The sequence below is a fragment of the Alligator sinensis genome, unplaced genomic scaffold, assembly GCF_000455745.1.
Source record: "Alligator sinensis unplaced genomic scaffold, ASM45574v1 scaffold351_1, whole genome shotgun sequence".
NCBI lineage: Eukaryota > Metazoa > Chordata > Crocodylia > Alligatoridae > Alligator > Alligator sinensis.
The window spans coordinates 544,054-570,085 of NW_005842790.1; the positions used below are offsets into that span (position 1 = coordinate 544,054).

General features: G+C 40.6%; 1 protein-coding gene across 10 annotated transcripts in view; it reads left to right on the forward strand.

The window, feature by feature from the left end:
• Window positions 1-26,032, forward strand: part of HIBCH (3-hydroxyisobutyryl-CoA hydrolase) — a 118,229-nt gene that overhangs the window by 36,278 nt on the left and 55,919 nt on the right. For all 10 annotated transcript variants that reach the window (XR_003091679.1, XR_325097.2, XR_325096.2 and 7 more), the window contains 2 exons: window positions 13,293-13,371; window positions 22,744-22,889. Coding sequence is in view for 4 of the 10 variants with exons in the window: in XM_006034995.3 (XP_006035057.1) it covers window positions 13,293-13,371; window positions 22,744-22,889 (225 nt within the window). In the remaining 6 variants the exon portion in view is untranslated. The remainder of the gene's footprint in view (window positions 1-13,292; window positions 13,372-22,743; window positions 22,890-26,032) is intronic.

Sequence of the window (26,032 nt, forward strand, 5' to 3'; positions counted from 1 at the left end):
GGTGCAGGCTAATTCACTCCTTGGCCTGCTGCCACAGTAACCTGCACCTGTGAGGTTCCTGCCGGACTGCTAGGGCCCTCTCCCTAGGCAGCTTCTGCCCCTAAAGGAGCAGGCACCTTAATGCCCTGTGACAACCTGCTAACTCTCAAGATTTTCTGTTGAAAGAACTGTTTCCATGATATTTGTGGGGAATGTTAACCTAATAGTCTCTTCCACACTGGAGAGCTCTTCTATTATGAGAAAATAATCTTGTAGTAAGTTCTGATTAGCTGTGTTTGTAGATGCAGCGGATAATATATAAATAACTGTCACCTACTACTAAAATTGTATAGAAATTTTGCTAAAGTGCAGGAGGAGAAGGTTAAAGATGAGTGGCTGCTTTACTTCTGTCACTTCACCTGGAAAACAAGGACTTCGACAGATGTGGAAAAAAACCCCAACACACTTTATTGGAAGAAGGAGCGCATTAATTTGACCTGACTGCAACATTTGCATAGATCGGATGCTTCAGCGGGGCTTTTTGGCGCTTTTATCTAATAGCTGATTGAATCAGCTATTAGATAAAAGCATCAAAAAAGCCCCTCTGAGTCGCCTGATCTATACATATGTTGGGTGAGCTGATTCAAGTCAAACTAATGTGATGCCTTTTCTGGGCATGTGGCTGTGCTCAGTGCAGGTTCATGCTGGACCAAAAGTTAAGCAGTGGGGTCCCCCCCCCCACATCTGTAAACAACCCCAGTGATTTGTAGGGAATTGACGAAACGGAGAAGGCAGACAAGTACTGGTCATAGCTGGTAGATAGTGTTAATTTTTATATAAGAACTCTTGTCCTATTCCTCATTTCTATAAAATTACAAGTAAAAGAGCCTTGTGACAGAGGCACCTACACAAGCCTGTATTGTGATAGTCTGACTAACTAGTGTTGTGCTTGTAGCAAATGTTTTCTTCTGTTTAGAGTGTGTGCCTAAATCTGTGCTAGTATAATATACGCAAAATAAAAATACAGGGCATTACAGCTGCTATCTCATGTACTTTAAGGTTGGGATATGTTGGAATTAATCCTGTCTGGCCAGTCTTGATTCCATGTGAATTATTACCTGCTCCTTAATTACAAAAATAGTGTTATCGACAGGGCCTCCAGCCTCATGGAGTGTGTAGGGCAGAGGTAACTTATGGAATGACCATTTGTTTAATATTTCTGTTTTCTCCTCATCAGTCACTTTGTGATCTCAGGCTTTATTTGCCACACGCTGTTCACTGTGTTGTATATACAACTATTAATTTTGCTCACATGCTTTTACTAGGGCACTTAAAACTGTAGCACCTGAGTGTTTGCTTTATAGAAATTAATGAGTTGTTTTTCCCCCCCAAGAAGACATATATTCTAGGGAGGGTGATGTTGTTCCTGGAAGGATTGGGAAATGGATGCATAGATGCATTAATGCCAGGTTCAGGGGTTTGTTTGATTTTTTTTGTGTGTGTGTGTTCATGGCCTGATTTTCCATCCCAAGACCTGGTATAGCATTTATTTGTTTAGAGCACAGCTTTCATTGACTTTATATCCAATATTGTAAGGACTGAGCTCTTCAAATCAGAGTTCGGTGGGCACCCAGAAAATGAGAAACACCTACACCGATTTAAATTTTGGTTTCATTGAGTTGTCCAGCTATGAGTCACATAAGAGCTATGGCAGTGACAGGTGCAGGGAAAGACTTTTATTTCTAGTTCTGCAAACTTCTGGGAAAATAGGGATGAACGTTGGCCACTTCCAAGGTTATTCTGGTCTGTTGAAGGCACAGGAGGGCAGGGGGGGTGTAGCAGTCTGTCTGCTTCTGGTCACCAGGGAGAGTCAAACCACAGGGAAATGTCCCCTGTGCCATCCATAGACTGGGGTCACTAATCTTCAAAAGTCATGGGATAAATGCTTAGCCATTCAACTTGGCCCAGGCAAAGAGGAATCTTCCTGATGGGCAGTACTTTTCTCAGAAAAGCCTGTTCTCTCCTGTGAAAGAAAACCCTTGAGTGGCAGTATGCTCTCTTTTTGTATCAGGAGAAAAGCATTTCCATACCTGCAGTATTCAGAGATGAGGGCAATGTCCAGTTCCTCAGGGCAATCTTCCTAATTGAGTGCTTCACTTTTCAGACTTAACACTTTTGTTCTTTAGTTCTTTTTTATGTGACTTCCTAGATTTTTAAAAAGGTAAGTAAAAAAACAAACATCCCTTCAGTTAGAACCATATTGACTCCTACATAATTCAGCAGGGTCAAAACATTGAGATCCACAGATATCTCACTTGGGCTAACAGGCAGAAGGCAGGATAGGGTAGTACCTTAGGCTGTATACACATGTTCAGATGATCTGGGAGAATTCTCCTGGGTTTGTTCTCCTGGTAGAAAAAGTTACCTGGAGATGCCTGAACAGACATTTGAATGATGAGTCTTTTATGAGCAGAGAGTTTGCAGTGCTGATGCTGCACAAACAAGGGGCCCTTTTGCACACAGCTCAGCATGTGCTGTACAATCCCTCAGTCTGCCTGGAGACAAATGGCAGTGGTGCACAGGGCAGTCCTGATTGGTTGACCCAGACTGTTTGGTCAGCCTGTCCCTGAAGCACAACATAGAGATTGTGAATGGGGTGTATTCAGCTACTTACTTGCCTGGATCAGAAGAGTCTAGCCTGAGCAGTGCAATATTCCGGGGTGGGGTGGGGGGGAGCAGAGCACTCTGGGATGCTGCAGGGCTGTGCTGTGGCTTCTCTCAGAAAAGAATGCATACAGACATTCACTCTCCCAGGAGAAACTCCAGGGAGTGATTTAACTCTTATTGTTCCCATGTTACTTTTTTCCAGGGGTGGCCATTTTTGCTCTGGGAGAAAAATCGTGAATATCCGTAGATGCATGGTTTCTCCCAAGAGAATTGCTGCTCTCCCAGGAGAAACTGAATGTCTGTACATAGTCTTAGAGATTAATTCATTTAAAAATGCAAAGGCTGTCCTAGGTAGCAGTCTACTTCATCAGATGCTGCCTACAAAAGCCTATGCATTTCTGAATTAATTAATCTGTAAAGTACCATGCTACCCTGCCTTCTAACTGACTTCAGACTAACACAGCTACCTCTCTGTACTCTTGGGCTAATAGAGTAAGTGATAATAGTAGGTAGTTACTGTGCATTGGATGAGGCATTGTGCCAGTAAGTTTCACAGTAATTAGCTCAAAGCAGTGGTAGGTGGAGACTTGAAAAATGTGGGTTCCTGTCAGTTCTAAGGTCTTCACTATTACTTGTGTATATTTATACACAAAGATTAAACCCTAGTGAAGACCTTGGTAATCCCCCCACGTAGTTCCTTACTGCTCTGTATTTCAGTTACAGTCTTTCCTCTGTCTGTTCACTGTATCCCATCAGCAAGAGGTATATGGAGAAGCTAAAGTTCTCCTGCTCTCAATTCCTGTGTCCTGTTCTGCAGCATCCCTGTTAAAATCAACAGGTGTAGCAGGTGAACAGGTGTAGCAGAAGTCTTGCTTAGCCTCAGCAATTGTGGGGTGAAATATGCTTGATGGAAAGAATCTCTCAAAAGCCCCAAAATCTAACAGGTCTCTACTGAGCAGATTTTCAAAGCTTTATAAGTTGGCCTAACGTGGGCAGACTTTCACAAGGATGGCAAAAGATATCCTTGACGTCAGGCTGCCACGCTGACAAATTTAGTCTGTACTCCAAAGCACAGATGCGATTGGAACTTCTCAGTGAATTTTGTTATCCACCTCCTTATCGTCATCATGAGGGCGAAATAACACCTTTTTTCTTTAATATCCTGAGAAATATCTGAATATTCTTGCTGAAACTTGAGCTTTTTACAAGTTCTAAGAGCATGCCTCATCTATGACTAATTTCTGCTCTATTTAGTGTCAAAGTTTGTATATTTTATGTACGGTTAGCACTGTATGCACACAGTTAACTGTGCAAAGTGCTTCTTTGCTGCTGTTGTGCAAAATTAATTTCACGCTTTTATTTACTTGCTCTGTATCTAGCATTTAAAGTGGGTGAGCAACTGAAATAATAAATGCTTCCTCCTTTTTGTCAGTCACTGCCCTCTGCAGTTTAAAAGTACTGCTTTTTTAATCTCTGTTGAGAAAATCAGCCATCAGGCAAAAGTTGCTGCCATGCTAACGCTAGATAAGCTGCTTTGTGACCCTTTATCTCTTTCCCCCTTCAAATATGGGTCCTGAATTCCAAATAGAAGCTTCTGATGTATTTTGTTATAGTCCAACCTTTTGAAACAGAAAATTAGTTTGTGGTAAAATACATATGATGGTTTACTGTGTACTTACCTCGTATAGTGAGACACAAATCTATATTTGGTAGGTTTGTATTTCACTTAGTTCTAGTAATGTAGGATATTGAAAGCTATGGTAAAGCAAGACAAAAAACAACGAAGATATGCTCTTTGCTGGTGTTGCAGTGTATTTACCATCTGGCATATTGGCCTGTCTACTAAGCTCTTGCATGTGATTCTAGAGACAAATGGTACAGTTCATTTTTGGAGTTAATCTGATTTACAATATCAGCAGTGCTTCAAATGTGTTTTAAAAAAACCCCCACCACTATTGACTATTCTAGGATTTATGCTAAAATATGTAATGCTTTTTCAGTAAAAGAACGTTCCTTGTTGAGGTATGCTTTCCCCTAAGCCTTGAGGGCCTATATTTAAAAATACAGTAAATATACAGGTGGGTGGAATGTGTGTGTCTTCTCTCTTTTAAAAAAAAACAAGCCCAAACCCACTATGCTAGTGCACAGTATGAAAAATAATTTTCTGTCTGGACAAGAAAGGTAGCCTTCTTCAACATTTACTATACAAATGCCTTTCTAATTTAATACAGCAAATCCATTTAAATTTGAAAACACCCCCATTCAGGATTTTATTGGAATGAAAAGGCCCAGTTATACAGCAAGTCATCGTCTATTTTTGAGATTTAAAATTTAGGACATAAGCTAGAAAAGATGTTTTTTATCTTTTGTTTCATATGAAGCTGCTGCTTCTTCTGTTATGTTTTAAGTGATGGTAGAGACCAGGTTGGAGATCATTCAGACTCCTTAACTGCAGATTTTTTCCTTCTTTTCTGAACTTCATCTTCCTTGCTCAACAGCTCTGCTTTTTTCTTCTAATTGAATTTTTGCCCATGTTCCAAATGGCTGTTCACTCATTTTTTTATTTCCCACCCCGCTCCCGCCCCCCCTTCCTCCATCAAACTTTTTTGTAAAAACTTCCCTTTTAGCTCAGGATCTGTGTTGGATTTTAAGATAGAAAAATGATACCATGTGAAAGGTGTATATCCTGCCTGCTCCCTCCCTCTCATATCTTGTTATCTTGTCCACTCCTGTATCTTGATTTTTTCTCTTGTTCCCAGGATTGTTACTTTTCCCCTATTTTTTTTTCTTGATAGATAGATAGATCTATTTTCAAAGCATTCTTTCATTTAAAAAAATAAATTCCTTAGAGAGCAACTAACCACTTCTGCAAGGTATTGAAATGTATTAGCTTCAGGGAAATGAGTGGTCCTTTTAACCTTGATAGGGCTATGCACAAATATAAGCTGATGTACCTTGCTGAATTTGGCCTTGAACGACTCCTTGCTTGAACTTTCTTTGAAGCATTAGTATTACAGGGTGTGTAGATGTTGATGCCTGTAGGAACCAACATGCAAGGCGATGAGGTGGGTCTCTTGGAGGTGTGTTCCACTTTTCCTGATGATTCTGTGTTCACGTGGCTGCATACATGACAGCCCTCTAGATTTCTAAAATCCTTTGCCTACTTCTCTCCCACTCGAGACCCATTTGAAGGAAATTTGAAGTTTGAGGTTCCCCTAGTGAGAATTACTGAACTCTAGACAGCACCAAATGCTGTAAGAAATGTAAAACCAAACAACTTCAAATGGTTTAAAAACAGAAGGCAACAGGACACCTTCCATATAGTATTTCCTTACCATTGTTATAAGCAAAAGCATTTTTAAATCAGCAAATGTTTCAGTTAATACATGGCAGATCTCTGTAAGATTATCTTAAGAATTAGTCCTGTGTAGGTATGAAGAAAAGTCAATTAATTCTTCCCTTGATCCTTTATACTGACAGCCTTCTGCTAGTCCAAATTTTGTGCAGAAATAAAGTCCCATCAAATAACTTTCTTAATACACATGGCATATTACATAGGGAAAAAATAGATATACTTAGCATTTTGAGCAGCATTACTAGCTAGTGAATAATCAAAAAATAAATTCGTTTTTCTTACAGTATTCAAAGAAGATCTAAGTCCTTTCGCAGCATATTTTCTCTTTTTTGCATGCCATCAGAAATGTTAGCACGAAGACATTTTTTTTTCTCCTCTGGTGACATAAAAGAATCTTTTTAAAAAGAAATGTCTGACTGCTGATGCCACAAGGCTTGTGGTTTATTTCAGATAAGAGCTAGAAAGTGACATACAACATTTGAAGAAGCATCAAGGAAAATAATTGAGCTTTTCTACTGAAAATAAGTTATTGCATTTACCCAAATCTAAGTTGACTTTGAATTTTAAGATGACCCCTCCATAACTTAGATTCTAGATACGGAACATTTTAAAAATTGTTTATAATTTTCCATGTGTAGAATCTAATTATGGGATGGAGGGGGTGTCATCTCAATTTGTCCCTTCCACTGCTGCAGTAGGGGAAGTGGCAGCAAGAGACCATACCCCAGCCTCTTGCCATGCCTGTCCCACCGCACTCCACCTGCTCCCTCTGCTACCTTTACCCTCCTCCTGCCACTTACCTTCTGGAGGCCTCTGCTTGGGCTCAGGGGCAGTCAGCAGCAGTGACTCTGGCCCCACTTCAGCCTGACCTAGGAGAAGCAGCGGTGGCTGGAGCAGAAAGTAACCAGTGGAGAAATGGGGTGGGGATTGGGGAAGTAAACCTCATCTTTGATTTGAGTAAATACAGTATTGCAGAATAATTCCAACTGACTACAGTAATCAAATGTTATTCTGCAGTCATATTTAGATGAGTAAGACAATATTGTATTCTCCAACTACGTTATTTAATTTCTCTTCAACTTCTGTTCTCTGTAACACTAATTTCTCTTCAATTTATCATTGAAGCTTTGTCCATGGTAAATTGCTGATATGCATCAAATTGAAGTTAAGTGTACATTCATTGTATCTTACACCAGAATAACGCAATACATTTTTTATTATGTAATTAAAACATTCAATCACAGCTGGATCTAAATGATTCTTATAAGTATGGTTGGGCCAAATTTATGTCAATACATTGGGAGTAAGTTGGATCAGAGTTGATAGATAAAGCCTGCCAAGCTGTTAGTTTATCAAATACAAAGACTCAGAGACTGGCACTTGGGTTGATAGGGCTTGTTTTGTGTCCAAACTGAGGCCAAGACCTAAACAGTTTGCAAATACTGCATTACACATCACTACATATGATCATAGCTTGACCACCAGACTTGAATGCTTTTTGGCAATGAGGAGACTTGAAGAAATGCCAAGCATCACCCATGGCACAGACTTCTTGGTCTTTTATGGAATTAGAAACAGACTCTGAATAAAATATATAATTATTAATAATCTATAAAATAGATCTAATGCACACTAGTTACCATAGTAATCGGTGGTTTCTCTCCTTCAGAAATTGAATTCTATCAGAAGCAATACAGTCTGAATTCTGAGGACAATCTTCCAAGTCTCTTTCTGTTTCTTGTTTTTTTAGGAAAAAATAAATGGTATTCAACTGATTTAAAAATTTTTAGGAGACTTTTGTAAAACCATTGGGAATTGCTTGCTTTACAGCTTGGAATTCTTGTACAATTGTCTTAGTTTATATTGCATTTTGTCATTTAAAACATTTGAATTTATCGTGCAATATAGCTTTTATATTTTTGTATCTGCAGATAAAACTGGAGTATGCTCTGTGGATTGGCCCACAAAGTTTTTAATGATTATCTTGCCTTTTATGCAGCAATTAGGATAAGATTAATTTTGTTTCATCTTAAAGGCTCACAGCTGTTATCTGGAAACAGAGAGATAATGAATCACAAGCAGGTCCAGGGAGGTGATCCTTCCCCTGTATGTGGCTCTGGTCATGTCGCAGTTGGAGTACTGCGTCCAGTTCTGGGTGCCGTACTTCAAGAGGGATGTGGCTAACCTTGAGAGGGTCCAGAGGAGGGCCACTCTCATGGTCAGGGGTCAGCAGGCCCAGTCCTACAAAGATAGACTAAAGGGCCTGAATCTATTCAGCCTCCACAAGAGAAGACTGAGAGGGGATCTGGTGGCCATCTATAAACTCACTGGGGGGACCAGTGGAAAATAAGTGATGCTGTGTTCCCCTGGGCACCACCTGGGATAACAAGGAATAACGGCAACAAATTGACTGAGAGCAGGTTCAGACTTGATATCAGGAGGCACTACTTTATGGTTAGGGTTGCCAGGTTCTGGAATGAGTTCCCAAGGGAGGTGGTGCACTCCCCTACCTTGGGGGTCTTCAAGAGGAGGTTGGATAGATATCTGACTGGGGTATTATGATCCCAGCACTTGTTCCTGCCCAGGGCAGGGAGTCAGACATGATGATCTGTTCACATCCCTTCCGACCCTAGAAACTATAATACTCTTTTGCCAGTAACAGAATTTATTGTTCTAATGCAGGGGTTGGCAACTCCCGGCATGCGTGCTGAGCATGGCATGCAAGGCCATTTTGCTCGGCACACCACTGCCAGCCCGAGCTCCAAACAGCTGCTGCCAGCCACGGAGCCCAGGCTGCTCCCAGCAGGCGGCTGGGAGTCTGCAAGCCCTGTTGCAAGCAGACTGGGCTCCATGGACTGGCTTCAGGCAGCTGCTCCAGGCTCCAGCATGTAGGCACTCTGTCACCTTCTGAGGTAGACATTGTGGGTTTTTTGGCTCTCCGGCCAAAAAACGTTGCCTACCCCTGTTCTAATGTAATGGTAAATCCTTGTTTTGAAGCTTTCTCATTTAATTCTACACACTCTTTGACCGCTCACACCTTTTTAAAACAGTCAACAGGAAAAGAATGCTGTGTATTGGCTTTTAGCACATCTGTGTTTTTTGATTTTTTTTGCATTACATAAACAGTCTGCTGTGTTTTTATTACCACATTGCTTTAAGGATTTGAGCCCAAGCTTTCCAAGATAGGAATGATGTTTAAAATCAGTTTTCTGATTGAAGGAAAACTACTAAAACAGAGTACTTGCTGGAAAGAATACTGACATAGGTGCTATCATCAGAGTATTTATGTGACTGTTTCAAAACTCAAATTGATGTTAATGTATGGTTTTATTTTTTTTAATTTTAAAGAATGAATTACATTCCTGTTAGAAATAGGTCTCGTCATGCTGTACCACACTGCTACAATCAATTTTTCTGCTCTCCATTCCTGAAGGGTCTTCCTTTTTTCTGCTTTAGCATGTATTCTCTTATGACAAGCCTTGTATGTCCCTTATGATCTTAGTTTTGCTTGTTTAGTAAATAGACAGCAGGTATATTTCTCAGTTTTTGTCAAAATACATCTTATTCCTTCTTAAACTAAGATACTCAGTTAAGGAATCCCGTCCACAGTACTGATATTTCATGTCATTTTTTTACATCTGAATGGAATGTTTTTCATAAGTTGTTTGAATACACATAAGCATTCATCATTATTGTTTTGATAAAGCACTGTGTTGTTTTGATAAAGCACTGCCTGTCCTTAATGCTGCATTGTTAGGCTGGAACTCAGCTTTAACACCTTCCTTAGAATGCTATTTTTTTTCAGTTTCTAAAATCAGTTACTGCCAGCTACAGCTTAGCCCTTGATCTCTGGCTACACTAGAGATCTTTACAAATAGCATACATATACAGTACTTTTTTGGAGAGGAACCATTAAAATAAAGCTTGTAGTTCCAGTAAGATAAAGGGTGCAGATTATGCTTTCATTGCACAAGTTCAAAATTTGACTTGTGCAAAGTGCTGTTTCTTATGAAATAATGTACTCAAATTGTAAAGTTTAGCTACTACACTTGCCTTCTAAAGTAAAACTGTAGTGGAAAATTTAAATCCCTTAACGTAAAAGATGGGAAAGACTGTTGTAGTGTCAGAATTTGCTTTTTATAGAATCGATATAATTGACTGTCAATGCAAAGAGTAATTTGTGATACAGTTGTATGTTCTCTGACCTCTGATCTGCAGAGAGACTCAGCTATTATAAATTATGTTAGATAAGAATATAAGAAGGCGTATACTGGGGTCAGACCAATGATCCATCTAGCCCAGTGGCAAAAAGTAAATTTTTTTAGAGCAGAGCTATCCAGCTGGCTGCTGACAGGCTGCATGTTGAATTGCGGCCCCTAGGCTCCTGCCTGAGTGGTCTGGCTGCTGCTCCCTCTAGTGCTCCATCTGCAACAGCGTCTGGAGTCCCTAGGCTCCCTCCCCATCCTTCAGCGTTTGATGCCTGCCCCTGCCTCAGAGAGGAGGGCAGTACAGCGTGGCTGGGGGAGCACAGGGAGAGCCTGGACAGTGAGGGGGCATGTGCAGTGCAGCAGTGGGAATGGAAGGGCCCATGTGGGCATGCAGTGCAGTGTGTATGTTGGGGTGGGAGGGGTGGTGTTTGTGCAGCATGTGACCCATAGGGCCTGTGGCTTGCCCTGATGCTGTCCACTAGTGTGGCTTGCAGGATGTTCAGTCCCCAGCTGCTTAGCAGTTGCACAGCTTTGCTTTAGAGGGAAGGTATATGAATGGGATGTGTCTAGACTAGTGATACCTCTGTCAGTCCTTCTCTGGCATCAACCATTATTGGTTTAGGGATGTCAGGATACATCCTTGAGTTCAGCTTAATAGATCCCAATGTGCCTGTTCTACATACTATATTGTCTATATAATTATCTCAGGATTAGCATTTGGCTTTCAAAACCTGTTCTCTTATGTCGTCTAGCTCCCTTGCCCTCTTTTATTTTCTGTACTCAACAGGAAAAATTTGAGAGGGCAAGAGAAGGGGGAAGGAGACTTCTCCAAAGCAAAGAGAAAGTTTTCTTGAATGGAATATTTTTAGCTTCTGTAGAATCCAAGCCATCCATTGAAGAAAATATATGTGTGTATATATATATATCCTTTGTTAGGGTAGAAAACAGTCTTTCTTTAAAAATTTCCTTTTTTTTTCCATCTTAAAGGAATAGGTAAATTAGGGGTTTGCAGTGAAGTAAAGTTAGTGGTGGCAAACCACTGTAAATGAGAGAAGAACATCAAGCCTATGAGCTCTTAACTTGTAGAAGCATCTCCTTCATGTCCAGACCAATGGAGATGAAGAAATTTACAATAATGCGCACAGATCTGGGGGGCACATGCTTCCCCTGGGGGTGCATGCAGCAGTGGCATCCACCCCCTCCCTGCCCCCCAACAAACTGCCTGCAGCGCTGTCCCATGCCCTGCCCTGCCCCAGCTATGTAGCGCCTGCCCTTGCCCCAGTCCCAGCTCCAACCCCACTCCCTCCCTTATCACAGGGGCCTTGATCTGCATCCCCATGTCCCTTCCCTCCCTCGTGCCCTTTGCCCCCAATAGACTTATCAGCCGGACGCTGCTTTCCACGCTGCCAAGCTGCATATCAGCAGTCGGATTCTTATCAGCTGATATGGCTGGTCAATAATCAGCTATCGGTATCAGCCCAAAAATTCTTTATCAATGTGCCCCTACTTTTTGTGAACTTAATTCTAAATAATAAATGTCCAGAAGAAAGTGCTGAACTGTTACTTTCTGCTAACAGCTAGACATTCCAAACCAAAATTTTCGCCTCTAAAATTTCTGAGAAAGATGTGTTGTCTCCTGGTATTTGAATTTCATATTTGAGGCTGTATCTATCATCTGAGCCTGTGAATGTGCATATATACCACTGTCTTCTACTAAGCAGAATCAGAACTGCGTCCAGTTGCTTGACATCAGAACTGTGTTTGTTAAACATTAACCACAGCCTTCAGATCAAGTTGTTTGGGCTTCTAGTATTGGAGTACAAAAAATTCTTTGAAGTGCTTTTGCCTTCTGTGGGGTAGTGCAATAGAAGTGGCTATAGTTAATGTAACCATTTTGGGGGAATCTTAGGGGCAGAGTAACAATTCTCTTTTGATATGGGGATAGTCTGTGCATCATACTTCAACCTTCTGTTCTGAATATGGATTTAATTTGCTTTCTCCTATGCTGAAGTTATAAAAAGATATCTTAGCCTTACTCAATGAGAAGTTAAGCTTTTTCTGGAAGACTGGCATATCTAGAAATAAGTCAAATCTTTGAGCTATGTATTAAGAGTAAACGCTGATTAATTGAAAGAAGCATCCTGCATTTAGTCTGTATTAGAACTCTTGTTTTTCCCATCTCTGGTGGAGAGCGATGAAACTTGAGAAAAAACTTTCTTTAAGGATTTGGCATTCCAGCTTTCTCCACTTCACAAACAGCTCAAATTTGAGCAAAATTGAGCCCTCTTGGGTTTCAAACTTCTGCTGAAGTCTTTACAAAAATCTGAAGAAAAACTGACTCTGCATTTGGTTGCCAAAATTAAATAAAAATGAATATAACTGTTTAACACTGTTTAAGAAAAAAAAAGCAGCGGCCACTTTGGAAGCTTTTACTCTCCTGCCCAGCAAGGAGAAGGGGCAGAGTCTAGTATTAACCCTCTCATAGCTGGTAAGGAATTTGCAGTAGCTATTGGCTGATCACTGTGGCTTGTGCCTGAAGCAGTGATTGAGCTGGCTCAGTGCAAATGAGCTGCTGCATGCAGTCTGGTATTTTGATATGGCTTGTGGTATAGAAAGAGCACTTGATTTACAGGAACTTCTATACAAAACAATTTACAGTAAAGAAATAAGTCTTGTGCCTGCTCTTGCAAAGGTCTAGGGCTTTGCTGTCTTGCCACACTAAGAAGATCCTGCTGCCTCACCCAGGCTGTCTTTTGGGATGCCACAGTTTTTGGACTCTATCACACTGTCACACACTCTGGGGAAAAAACATTTTTTCCCCCTCCCATATGCTGCTTTCCAAAGACAAGGTGCACACATCACACCCTCCCAAATAAGACATATGCTTTGTCTTTGGAAGATGGCACATGGGGGAAAAAGATTTTTCCAGCGTTACGGTTGACTGTGTAACAGAGTAAGCTCTCCTGCAAAGAGAGTATCCAGAAAGTGTGGCATCCCAGGAGATTGTCTAGGTAAGGCAGTCTGGGTGTTGGCTTTTAAATATTAGTTTATTACAGTATCTTTATTTTGTATTTGTCTCTTAGGGTGTTGGTCTGTCAGTCCATGGACATTTCAGGGTAGCTACTGAGAAGACACTTTTTGCAATGCCAGAGACCGCAATAGGTAAATATTTTACATCCTATCTTTTACTGTTTCACATTATATTACGTTTGTTTATGTGATTTGTGACAGGATATATTTCATTAAAAGAAGGTTAACAAGACACTAAAGTATATATATATATTTTTTGGGGATAAATTTTGTTCTGTAGACAGGAGGGCTAATCCTAATGGTACTCGTACCAGCACATATGCGTTCTTCATCTCTATAGAGCTTATCAGAATAAAATATTTTTGTGTTGAAGTAAGGAATGGGTAGCACTAATTATGGAATCAGGCATAAGTACAAAGATACCAATATAACTGTGCCAGTGCACTTGAATTCAGAATTGCTGCTAAAACTCACTGAAATAGATTATCTTGTTTTTGTGGTGTAAGACAAAGCTAAAAGCTAAATGGCCCCTTAACCTACCACACTGCCTATTTTGTGCCATATTGACCGATTTGGACCTAGTGTAAAAAGATGTAGGTTCGTTAATACAGTAGTGCTAGTTTATGTCAGGTTTTAATTTGCCCTAATTAGTTCATTTTGCTAAGCATATGTTCAGTCAAGATGGTCTATTATACTTCCTTTGGTACTGAATCTGTGTAAAAGTCACTGATATCATTAACTTAAGCATCTTATTGGCACCAAGAAGGCATGCTACCAGTTTGGTCAAGTCAACATCACAAGTGAATGGATGGAATTCGAGGACTTATGCATACTCCTGTACCAGTAGGGAATCCGAATAATACAAACCTTTGATAAAAACAGCTGCTATAAACCATTGAATTGTAATTCTTTGTTAGTCTGCCCAATTGTGGCCTGTTGTGGCAAAGTACTGTATGTCTTCAGTTCTTGTTGATTCCTAAGCTAATAGTAGGTGCTTAGCAGCTTGGATGGTGAGATAAAAACAGATGCAAAATAATATCTGTATTCATTACTGGCACTGATTGTTGCATGATAGCTTGCATTTTTCCAGGATGACTCCTAAAGAGTTTAATGAAATAATGGGCACATTTTTTATGACATGTACAAGGAGTTGGTAACAGATTAGCAGATGCTTTTAAAATGATTGATCAGTTGTTCTAGTCTATCAGAGCAGCAGACTGCTTACAATATTGGCTTCTTATTTTCTATGACTGTGGTTATGACCATAAGAGTCGAATACTCCTACTCTGTCATATCACTAACATGCTTATATAATATCTATTAACAATTTATGAATTAAATCTTTAATATTAATGTTTGACCAAAATAAATTGTTACAGGTCAGTGCAAGTTATGTGAGATTAATATTTTAAAAATCTTAAACATCTCAGTAAATGTTTTTTACGTTTTCCGAAATGAAACTAAATTTTCCTTATGAAAATTGGTAATCAATAATTAATTTATTTTTTAAACTAAATTGATGCATGTATTTTATTTTTCTGTGAACTTTAAGAAGGTTGGAGAAAATGAAAAATATGACATTTTGTCCCCATCCAATCTCTTGTGTTCCTCATTTCATTCTGGAGTGTTTTATGAAGTAATTCTAAAATTCCCATTCATAAATTGTCCATGAAAATAGCAGAGCCCTTTCTTAGAGCTATAATCCTAGCCCTCCAGTTTTTTACCTGATGATGATGATGATGATGATTAGCTCATGCTTGGGGAAAAAAGAACTTGAGAATCCAGACTTGTTTCAGTTTTACCATTGACTTACTATGTGACTGTATGAAACTAACTTTACTTAGTTTTTAGTTGTTATTTCATAGAAGTTTAAATCTCTTGAAGATGTTTAGATCAAAGATAATGCATTAATGTATCTGTTATGGATATTTCCCTTTAGATTTTGGGATGAGGTAGGGGTAGTCTTTGATTTTTTTCCCAGGTACAGCTGGTGTTCCTGGCAGATTTTAGCTTTTTGCTTTGGTAAAAAATGTCCAATCAATATTACAGTTTTTAGAGTTAAGAATTTCTAATTGGTATGGATCATATATACCTTGAAGGTTTCAGTTTATTTGGAGATAGTTAACTAAATATACAGACAATAATGTGAAACTCTATTAGTATTAGTTTTATGTAAGTATTAGTCACTTACATAAATACTTTCCAGAGCAGCACATTTTTTGTATTTTTTGGCTTTTTGTTTGTTTTTTATGAGGTATAATTTTTAACAGTCAAAATAGGATGGCAAGATATTATGAGTAATATGAAATGCCTAAGGCAAATGGTGATTGGTTGTAGCCCTTCTGAACGTGCTTCAGTGTGCACACCCCTATTCCGTGCAAGAACAGATTTAATGAATAGTCTCACGTGCTTTGAGTCTGTTTAGGCTCCCGTACAGGAGCAGAAATGGCAGGCAGGCATAACCCTCTCCCAATTCCCTTACCACATACATCTCTATTGCCTTGGGTGTAAAAGCTGGCCCCTAAATCTTCTTGTATCAAAGTGCAGGGAATTCCAGGACTAACGTCAGTGCAGTTCCAAGACTTCAATAAAAGTCTTGAAAGGAGGACATCAGACTTCCCTCCTTAAAAGGCAAAGAAACTAAGTAGTACAACAGAGTGAGAACTGGACCACTTTTGGTCAAAGGATGCATCCATTATTGCCTTTGGGGACATTCTTGGTAAAAGGAGATGACTGTTACAAAAAGTAATACTGCCTGATAAAAAGGAAGTATGCTTCTCATTAAAAGAGTATTCCATCTGTCAGTCAGGTCCCTCTTGTGTCTTCATATGGGACCATGAGGAGACACAGGGGCTGTATGGTTCTGATAGGCATACTATTAGAAAAAAACTTGATCTCACTCTGATCTCATTTCTTTCTCTCCTCTTCCCCTGCTCCAAGGCTGTACGCCATGCATGTGAGTAGGCAGGTGCTCCCCAACCTGGTGCACTGCATGCTGGCAAGCAGGCACCAACCCCCACTTGCTGCCCCTGTGCAGCCCAGCACCTTGTCACACCTGCTGCTCCCTGCAGGCTCTGTTATGGTACTATGACACAGGCACTCCAGGCTGCTGGCTTCCTGGCACCATGGGCTGTTGTGCTGCACTGCTCTGCCCACTGGGGCTGTCTGTCAGGCAGAGGAAGCTGGGCAGGGAGAGGGAGCCTGAGGATCCTAGTGGCTGTAAGTGAAGTAAAGGGCAGTGGCAGTGAGCAGAGAGCCTGAGGGCTGCATGTTAACCCTCTGCAGGCATCATGTGGCCCACAGGCCACTAATTGTACAGCCCTGTTCTAAACAACCATCTTATCAACAGCAAGAGACTATGGAAAACATCAGCTTACTATTAGCGAGCAGCCATTTAGCTCGGTTAGAGCATGGTGCTAATAACTCCACAGTCATCCAACTGAGATCAAACCCATTAGGTGATCTCTTGAAGTCCCATCCAGGCTCTCTCTGAGAATAAGTATGGGAGGCAAAATGAAAGTTGTAACAATTCAGTTTTGATGTAGATACTTTTTAGGTAAATTGTAGTACAATAATACTCTGGTATTTGAAGATTCTGATGTTTATGAGCATTTAGATTTTTGTAGGAATTCTTATATCATATTACATCCTTTTAAAATAAAAGTTTTAACAAGCAAAAAATGTGTCAGTCGTTTCAACATGTAGAACCTAAGTGTGGTGGTAGGCATAGATTTCTGATATATGTGAAGTATTTTACAAGCACCATTCTGAATTTCCTAAAACAATTGTGGGGGCCTGAACAAAGAAATCCACTGGGATTCTGACTTCTGAAAAATTTAGAGTAGCTTCCTCCTGAAAGATTACTTCAGAAGATACAGGGATATCACCTGTAGAATCTTAAATGAAAGTGAGTGAAAACTTACTTTAGACAAAATTGTAGGTCTGCCAAAGGTTTCAGTAAATCTAAAAAGAGAACCTCTTAGAAGCAGTGGTGGGTTTTTTTCTCAATTTAGGGATTTTAGTATCTAACAAACAAACCCTAACACCTCGAGAGAGGTGGCCTGGGACCAGAAACTCTGTCAAGGAATTAAGTTGTGAAATAATTTTAAGGTCAATGCAAACTAGAGTAAACCTCTGAAATCTTACATGGATTAATGCCACAACTATACTTTTATCTCTTTAATGTATGCTTAAAATGGCCAGTTGTCTAGAGTCAGTGTTGTTTAAATCTGGTCTTGTATTAACTTATCAGGTGAACAGGCTTCCCTTTCTATCCTGTAATGAAAATGTGCTTTCAGCCATTCAATTTTTGCATGATTGTTGTGCCATAAATATTCCTTGTACTTTAGAAATCAGAAACTAAGATGCAGTTCTTGCCTGGAAGAGTTTAACTGACCTGTACAGGATAAAAACAGGATAGTAGTTTATGCATAGGATAATGTGGAAAGATCATTAATGAGAAGACCAAAATAAAGACTGAAAAACTGAATGTGGGTTTTCAAGTGTAGTAATATACTAAGAATTAACACTTTCTTCTCATGCCTTTTCAAACTTTTGTAAAATCCACTAGCTTTTATAAAATCAGTCAAATGTCTTACAGGTACCCAGGGAAATTAGTAATGCTTTTATTTTACAAATGGCAAAATTGGGACATAACTTTATTGGGACCAGTATTTTACTTGTATAGTTGTAGTGATTTGCCTACGGCTACATTTTGCATCAGTCACTGAATTTTATGATTCGGTGTTCTGACTCCCAACTCTAGCCATGTGCAGTCCAACAGACCTCAGGTCCTCTCTATTTTAAGGATTTGAAGATGAGAGAAGATATGGAGTCAAACTGAGGAGAAGTGTTCAAGTAGTTGGGACAGCATAAATAAAGTAGGAGACATTATTTAAAAGAATTAAGAGGATCATAAGGAGGAGCAGGGAAGAAAAGGAATTGAAAGAGGAGGACAAGCAGTTAACTGTTATGTGATTGGCTACACAGACACACTCAAGAAAGTTAATCTAACTTAAATACAGGAGTGAATTTAAAGTGGTTACTCACATTTTGTTAAACCCCTCTATAGATACTCTCATTCAGAATTTAAAGTTACCTTGATTCAAAGGTAAAGTTTCACTGCCAAAGTAAATGTGGTTGAACTATCATAGGCACTTAGACTTTTTAGGCACGTACAGGAGGGACTTTGGACAGAGTGTAGGAAAAAGTAGTATTTCAGAGCAATATTTTAGTGAGGGCAGAGAATGGAAGTTACACTAAGGGCAGAAGATTTGACAAAGTTGCAGTCCTGATGAACAGGACATAGTGTAATTGTCAATTTTGATGTGGAGAAATTAGGAGGAAAGAAGTTCAAATATGGGGGTGGGGAAGTAAATTTGAAATACTGGTAGCACATCAGAGAGAACTGACAACTGAATAAATCATTAATGACCTCCAGCCCCTCCTGGAAAACGATGACCATAGGGAACAAGTCTGTCCTGGTTCACCAGCAGCCTCCAACTTCAAATGATGGCTCTCTAGCAACAATTTTTACCAAGCACCAGGTCACAAATCCAGATGCCAGCAGTTTATCAACACACAGTCTGGACTTCTATCATCAGTGCACCAAATACACAAAATAGAACATCTGGTACTTATTCACTTGTTCCTCTACCACTATAAAATATGCCATCACTTGCTTACAATGCTTTCCTGCTGTCTACGTTGTCCAGAATGGGAAATCCCTACATAAAAGAATTAATGGCAGTTGAGTTCACATCTATTCCAGAAACATACAAACATGTGTGGCAGAGCCCTCTAACCTCCCTGGACATGCCATCACTGACCTCAGAATAGCTGTGCTCAAACAAAAAACAAAATAAAACTGAAAAACAACTCGAATTAGAACTTGTGAAAGAAGAAATCATCCACAGACTGGGTTGTGTTAAACATGGTCTTAACAGAGATTTCATTACCTAGAATAGTTATTAACTCTAGCTGTTTATTCCAATATCCTTCAGTGTGTTAATTGCCTTGTTTATCACTATTGACCTTTTGCTTCTCTCAGCAGTATCCCTCCCCCACTCATTTGTATTTAAATTCCTCTCTATTTTAAACCCTTTTTTCCTCAAGTTCATTCATAGCATCTAATCAAGTAGGCTGCTGCATACAGAAGCTCATTCCTCTGAACCAGTTAGGTAAATGTGGCACCATAGAGACTGCCTTCTGCCATATTGGAGGAATGAGACTAATGAAGGACAGAGATGGATTTGACATAATTAGCCTAGGTGTGATGGCTTAGCTGGGTGGAGAGGAGGGGTGGGGATGGATCTGGTTGCCTAGGACATGAGTATAGATACAGAAGAGTAGAGACAATATAGTTAGGGATTTAGGAGAGCATGGGAACCCTTCAGAAGTGATTTGGGCACTCGGCATTGTAGGAGGAGAGCTAGCAGAGTGTAGAATTTTGGAAGTCTACAGGATGTAATGATGATTAGTTGCTGAGGGAACAGATGTATCCAGTAGAACAAGAGTAGAGTAATGCCACAGTGTTGCTGTTAGAAAAAGCTTATTCAACATATTTTAAATCACTTTAGAAGCAAGAACACAATATGTAGATTAAGAACCATGAAGATGCTGAGAGAAGCTGAAGGAGGTAAGCACAAGAATCCTAGAGACAGTAGAGAGGAAGCCAAGGTGGAGAGACGCTGGGTGGAAATGGAGAGATTTTTCTCTGGATAGAGGAGATAGGCATTCTTACAAGACTAATCCTATGATAAACTTTTAGATATTGTATGGTATACTTTAGGTCTCTTATAAATTAACTGTAATGTCTTGAATTGAATGTTTTTTTGGTTATGAAGGTTGATTTGTGCCCTGGAATTCGACATTTGAGTGAAATGCACAGCTTTCTGATAGGACACACATTTAATTTCTGTACTTAAACTCTTAATTTTGTTGTTGTTGCTGCATCTGTTTTTATAACTTTCTAAGTTGTTTTTACTGTTCTTTTCATCCCTTGGCCTTTCCCCATCATTCAGCACACTTTAATCATCTCTTTCTGAGATGAAAATTCAACTTCTCCAAAAGATTTAACTTCTTCCTCCACAGGGGGCTATCCCATAGCAGTAATCTGTCACTTCGCTTCATCCTCTTTTGTCTACTTCTTACACTGATATTAGTATACTTTTTGAAGGGCCTGCAGAGCTGGATTATATGGCTTTGATGGGGATCCATCAAAGTTCTCACAATGCCAGGTTTCTTTTCAGCACCCAGATCATTGCCAAGCACCTAGGCAAAAGCAGCGGTGCTGGAAACCCAGCAGCTATGCAGGAAGAAGCCTGGCATTATGGGCACTTGACTACTAGGGCTGTGGAAAGCTTTGGATGCTGATTCGATTTGGTGGAGATTCGGTGGCCGAATCTCCAAATCCAAATCAAATCAAATCAGGAGACCAATAAAAATGTCTGAATTGATTCGAAAAAGATTTGGAGAGGTTTGGAGAGATTTGGGCAGTCGCCGCTACTCCGCTGCAGGGAGCTGGACCTGAATGCGGAGCTGGTAAGTAGGGGACAGGGGAGAGGGGCCTGGCGGAAAGGGGAGGGGGCCATGGGGGGACCCCCACCAGGCCCTATCGCCTGCCTGCTCCTCTAGCCCCCCTGAGCGTCCCCCTACTCACCAGCTCCTGCCAGGCGGGGGGTGATCCCCACTGCCCCTCACTGGGGGATGGGGGGCTCTGTCACAAGTCCCCATCCGTTGCCCACTCTGTTTACCATATCCCCCTTTAGGCTTCTCTTCTCCAGGCTAAGTAGTCCTAGTTCTTCCAGCTTTTTCTGTCATGCTTCCTTTTGTTTGATCACACATGCAGGATCAGGCAGAGATGGCTACATACACAATATGTCTTGTAACTTAATCACAGCTCTACTGTGGTGCTTCAGCAGATTCTTCCATCATTCAGTTTTGCTGCACTTGGTACTGTAAATGAAAGTGCAGTGCTTTCAGGAATTTTACAGTGGCTAAAAAAGGGGCGGTCAGTTACTTTGGGCAGAGGGCTGCTTACTGAGTTTTGGCAGGCCATCGAGGGCCGCATGACATGCAGCCAGGAGCAGATAAATATTAATTTTCTCAATTTTTTAGGGGTCCCGTGGGCTGCATTTTGCCCACCCCTGGGCTAGTTCCACCTCTGCAGGGAGTTACAGTTGTATGGGTACTTACCATGACTCTTTCCTGGTTTTTCAGTAGTTTGAGTTCAAAATACCTTAACTTTTCATTTCCTAGTTATCAGAAGTTTGAGTTTTGCTGAAAGTTTCATTCTGGAAAGATATGAGATATTTTTACTTGGAAAGTTTAACTTTGTATTAACAGCTTTTTGCGTGGTCGTTCTAATATATAACATGCCTTTGATAGGGCTTTGCAAGAGTATCAGGTGCACAATTCATATTCAAACTGTTTGATTTTTATAACAGCCTGAAAATTTTGCTTTTTCAGAGGTTTTAAGAACCTCTGTAGCATAGAGTTCTTATTGAATTCACTTAATGTTTGAAGTCATGAAAAGGAGGATCTGCTCAAAGACCTACTGGAGCTGTAGAATTATGCTCTAAAATTGAAGCATTTTTATTGCTTTTTTGCCTAATGAAGAGAGTAATAGCTTACGTCTCTAATGGTGGGTCATTAATAGGAGACTTTGCAGTACTATGGAGTTTGTTCAGTGATGTTGATTTAAAGAGCAGAAAAATAATTATGAACATCTATAATAAGCTGTAGTTGGATGTCTGAGCTGTAACAGGAATTATCATTTTCTCAGTATTTTAAAATAAGTATAAGCTAAAGTATTTTCTTGATTTATTCTATCAATTTCTTTAAAAATAATTTAAAAATATGAACCAGTTACTGAAGTTGAAAGTTCAATTATGTTTTTCTCTACTAGTCACAGGTTAGTTTTAAAGCTGCCAAGGAAAGCCTTTAGAGTCTTGAACCTGCCATGCCCATCTCCACTTATAGAAGGGCATCAAAATATTGTTGCCCTATTAAAGATTGAATATTACTCAAAAGCTTGCAATGTGGGAGGTATTTGAAAGTACATTTAATAACAGTTTATTAAATACAATGTGAAGTTTCAGATAAAAAAGTAGTTTCAGTTTGGATTTGCACAATTGATTTCATTATTCTTTTTTGGTTGAGCCAGTTCTGATTGTTTGCTAATTTTGTGTTAGGAGGTGTTTTACAGACAAATATAGAAACAGTTTCTCTCATGAAAGGCTTGTGGGCCAAGTGAGTGATGGCTGATGTCTGGTATATATTTTGTTTGTGAATGCTAGCCAGAGGGGTGGACTAACATCCAGGCACTGAGGAAAAAGTGTACTTTTAGGAGGAACTTGGACTTGAGATTGGAGAGAAACCAGACCAAGGAGAAGTTTCATGGAAGACAGCCTGGTAGCAGGGAACCCTGAGTTATGAGACTGAATGGAGAACATTCTTTCAGACCTTTTTCCCTCACTGTTTTCTTTCTTACTTCAATTACAGGCCTTTTCCCTGATGTAGGCGGAGGCTATTTCTTGCCAAGACTTTCAGGGAGGATTGGCTATTACCTTGCTCTTACAGGATTTCGGTTAAAAGGAAGAGATGTGCAAAAAGCAGGAATTGCTACACACTTTGTAGAATCAGAAAAGGTAAATATGTCACCCATTACCATTGATAACTGGTCAGAGTGCATAACCCACAATGAAGACAACAGGATGGTCTTGATTAAGTTTTGGTATGTGCATTTCTTGATGGTTCTATTGAATGAATTAATATTCAGTTATTTTTAACAAATGGACAGTTTTCTTCTTGTGCAGTCCTAGGATTTACCCATTTACTTCTTTAAGTAGAAGCAAAAAGACACTAATGAGTCTAGTTCATACTGGACTGTGAGTGCTTCCAGAATGTCATTATGGCGCCTGCCAGCTGATGGCATCCTAGCCTTGGTCTATCTTGACACTTGTGCTGTTGATAAAAGACAGCATTGGGCAAAGGTGAGGCCACTAGGACAAAAATGTTATAACTTATCTATCTCCATCCTTATTAATTTGCTGCCATTGGCAGTGGACATTTTGTAAGGAGGCTTAGGCCATAACATTTGAAAAATGTAGTTCTGTCCACACAGCTGTAATATAAATAGTAGGGCTGTGCGAAGATGTTATTTACTTAAATTTTAAAAAGGCCTTTGACACCGTGTCGCACCCAATTCTTATAAATAAACTGAACAGTTGCAGTGTAGATTATTACACGGTTCGGTGGATGGAAAATTACGGGACGCAACCCAAATGGGTTGCTTTCTAGCTGAAGAAATGTGGGAAGTGGAGTCCCTCAAGGCTCTGTCCTGGGACCAGTACTGTGCAATATCTTCATTAGTGACTTGGACGAGGGAGTAGAAAGCACCCCGTCGAAGTTTGCAGATGACACGAAACTATGTGGGAGGTACACAAACTAGAGGGCAAGGGGCAAATCCAGGTGAATTTGGACAGGCTGGGGAAGTGGGCGGAACAGAATAGGATGCAGTTTAACAAAGATAAGTATCATGTGTTGCACCTAGGGAGGAAGAAGCATCAACACTCCTATAGCCTGGGAGGTACCATTCTAAGTAGCACAACTGCAGAAAGGGATCTTGGAGTCATAGTTGACTCCAAACTGAACATGAGTCACCAATGTGATGAAGTAATAAGTAAAGCTAACTGCACTCTTTCTTGCAGAAGTAGGTGCATCACAAGCAGGGCTAGGGAGGTGATACTACCCCTCTGTGCACCATTGGTCAGGCTGCAGCTGGAGTACTGAGTCCAGTTTTGGGTGCTGCACAGGGTTCAGAGGAGGGCCACTTGTCTGTTTAAAGGCCTACATAAAAAATCCTACAAGGACCAGTTGAGGGACCTGAACCTCTTCAGCCTCCGCAAGAGAAGGCTGAAAGGTAATCTTGTGGCAGTCTACAAACTCATCAGGGAGGGACATCAGGAAATAGGGGATACGATGTTTACCAGAGCACCCATCGGGATAACTAGAAACAATGGCCACAAACTGGAGGAGAACAAATTTAGACTGGATATCAGCAAAAAATTCTTTACAGTGAGGGTTGCCAAAATATGGAATACGCTTCCAAGGGAGGCAGTGCTGTCCCCTTCCTTGGAGGTATTTAAGAGGAGATTGGACAGACATCTGGCTAGGGTCATCTGACCCCAGCACTCTTTTCTGTCTAGGGCAGGGGGTTGGACTTGATGATCTAATAGGTCTCTTCTGATCCTAAAATCTATTAAATCTATGAAAGGGCAAAGAAAAGTAGAATTTTTCGATTTGGTGGAGATTCAGCCCGATTCTGTGGCTGAATCTCCAAATCTGAATCAAATCAGAGGAGCCTTTAATCTCTCCAAATCGAATTGGAATTGATTCAGAGAGATTCGGAAAGTTTCAGCGATTCAGACATAGACACAGCTTTAAATGTTTTTTCTACATGCCTCAAGGTAGCAGGTGGCTCATGAATGCTCTGGTTCTGGGGCACATGGAGCATCCCACAGGAGTGCAGGCAGCAGACCCGAAAGTGGACCAGAAGCACTTCCGGCCCACTTCCAGGTCCGCTGGGGAGCGTGCTCGGGGGCCCCCCTGCACCTCCATGGCTTGGTGACTGGTGCCTCCTGAGTCTAGGGGCGGGCAACTGGGATCCCCCTGCGGCCAACTGCCAAGCTGCTGGTTCTGGGGCACATGGAGCATCCCACAGGAGTGCAGGCAGCAGACCCGAAAGTGGACCAGAAGCACTTCCGGCCCACTTCCAGGTCCGCTGGGGAGCGTGCTCGGGGGCCCCCCTGCACCTCCATGGCTTGGTGACTGGTGCCTCCTGAGTCTAGGGGCGGGCAACTGGGATCCCCCTGCGGCCAACTGCCAAGCTGGGGAGGCACAGGGGGGCCCCCCAGCACACTCCCTGACAGACCCAGAAGAGGACTGGGAGTATTTCCGGTCCCCTTTTGGGTTTGCTGCCAGGCACATGGAGGGTCCCCTTGCACTCCTGTGGGATGCTCCATGCGCCCCAGCATCACAGTGATCATGAGCCACGCCTACTACCTCAAGGTATATAGAAAAGACTTTTAAAGCTGTCTCTGTCCAAATTGCTGATTCTCCAAATCAGCACTGAACTATCAGATTTGGATTTGGACGAATCAAATCGGGGACAGTGATCCAAATCAACAAATCGAATCACTGTCCCTGATTCGGGCTGAATCTGAATCAAATAGGGTCCGCCTTGCACACACTTAATAAATAGCATGATATATATGAAGTTCCGTATATATTCCATATATGTACTAGTAATACATCTTGTAAAAATCACGATATAAAACATTGCAGGAGTAGATTCTGATTTTAGCTAGTTTTACACTTGTAATTCCCTTGACTTCAATAGCATTCTTCCTGATTTGCCCATATGTAAGTTATACCGGAGTCTGAATCAAACACTTGTCTGCTACAAGAAAGATAGCTTTTTTTTCTTTCACCTCCATGAAATGTCTGAAGGTTTATTTACATGGGTATGATTTACCGATTATAGCTGTATAGGTAAAGTAGTACAGCTGTATCAGTAGAATTCCTTGTTTCAGCCCTCGTATTCAAGGATAGGGCTAGCTTTTTTCTTCCAGTTTAATTTAAACCACTTTTAAAGCAAAAAAGCCAATCTGGGAAAAGTCATTCAAACTGAAGTAAATGTGCCCACACAGAGCATTTTACCAGTATAATTGGAGCAGTTTAAATTTACACCTTTAACTTATCTTGTATAATTTTCAGAAGTAAAGAAGCT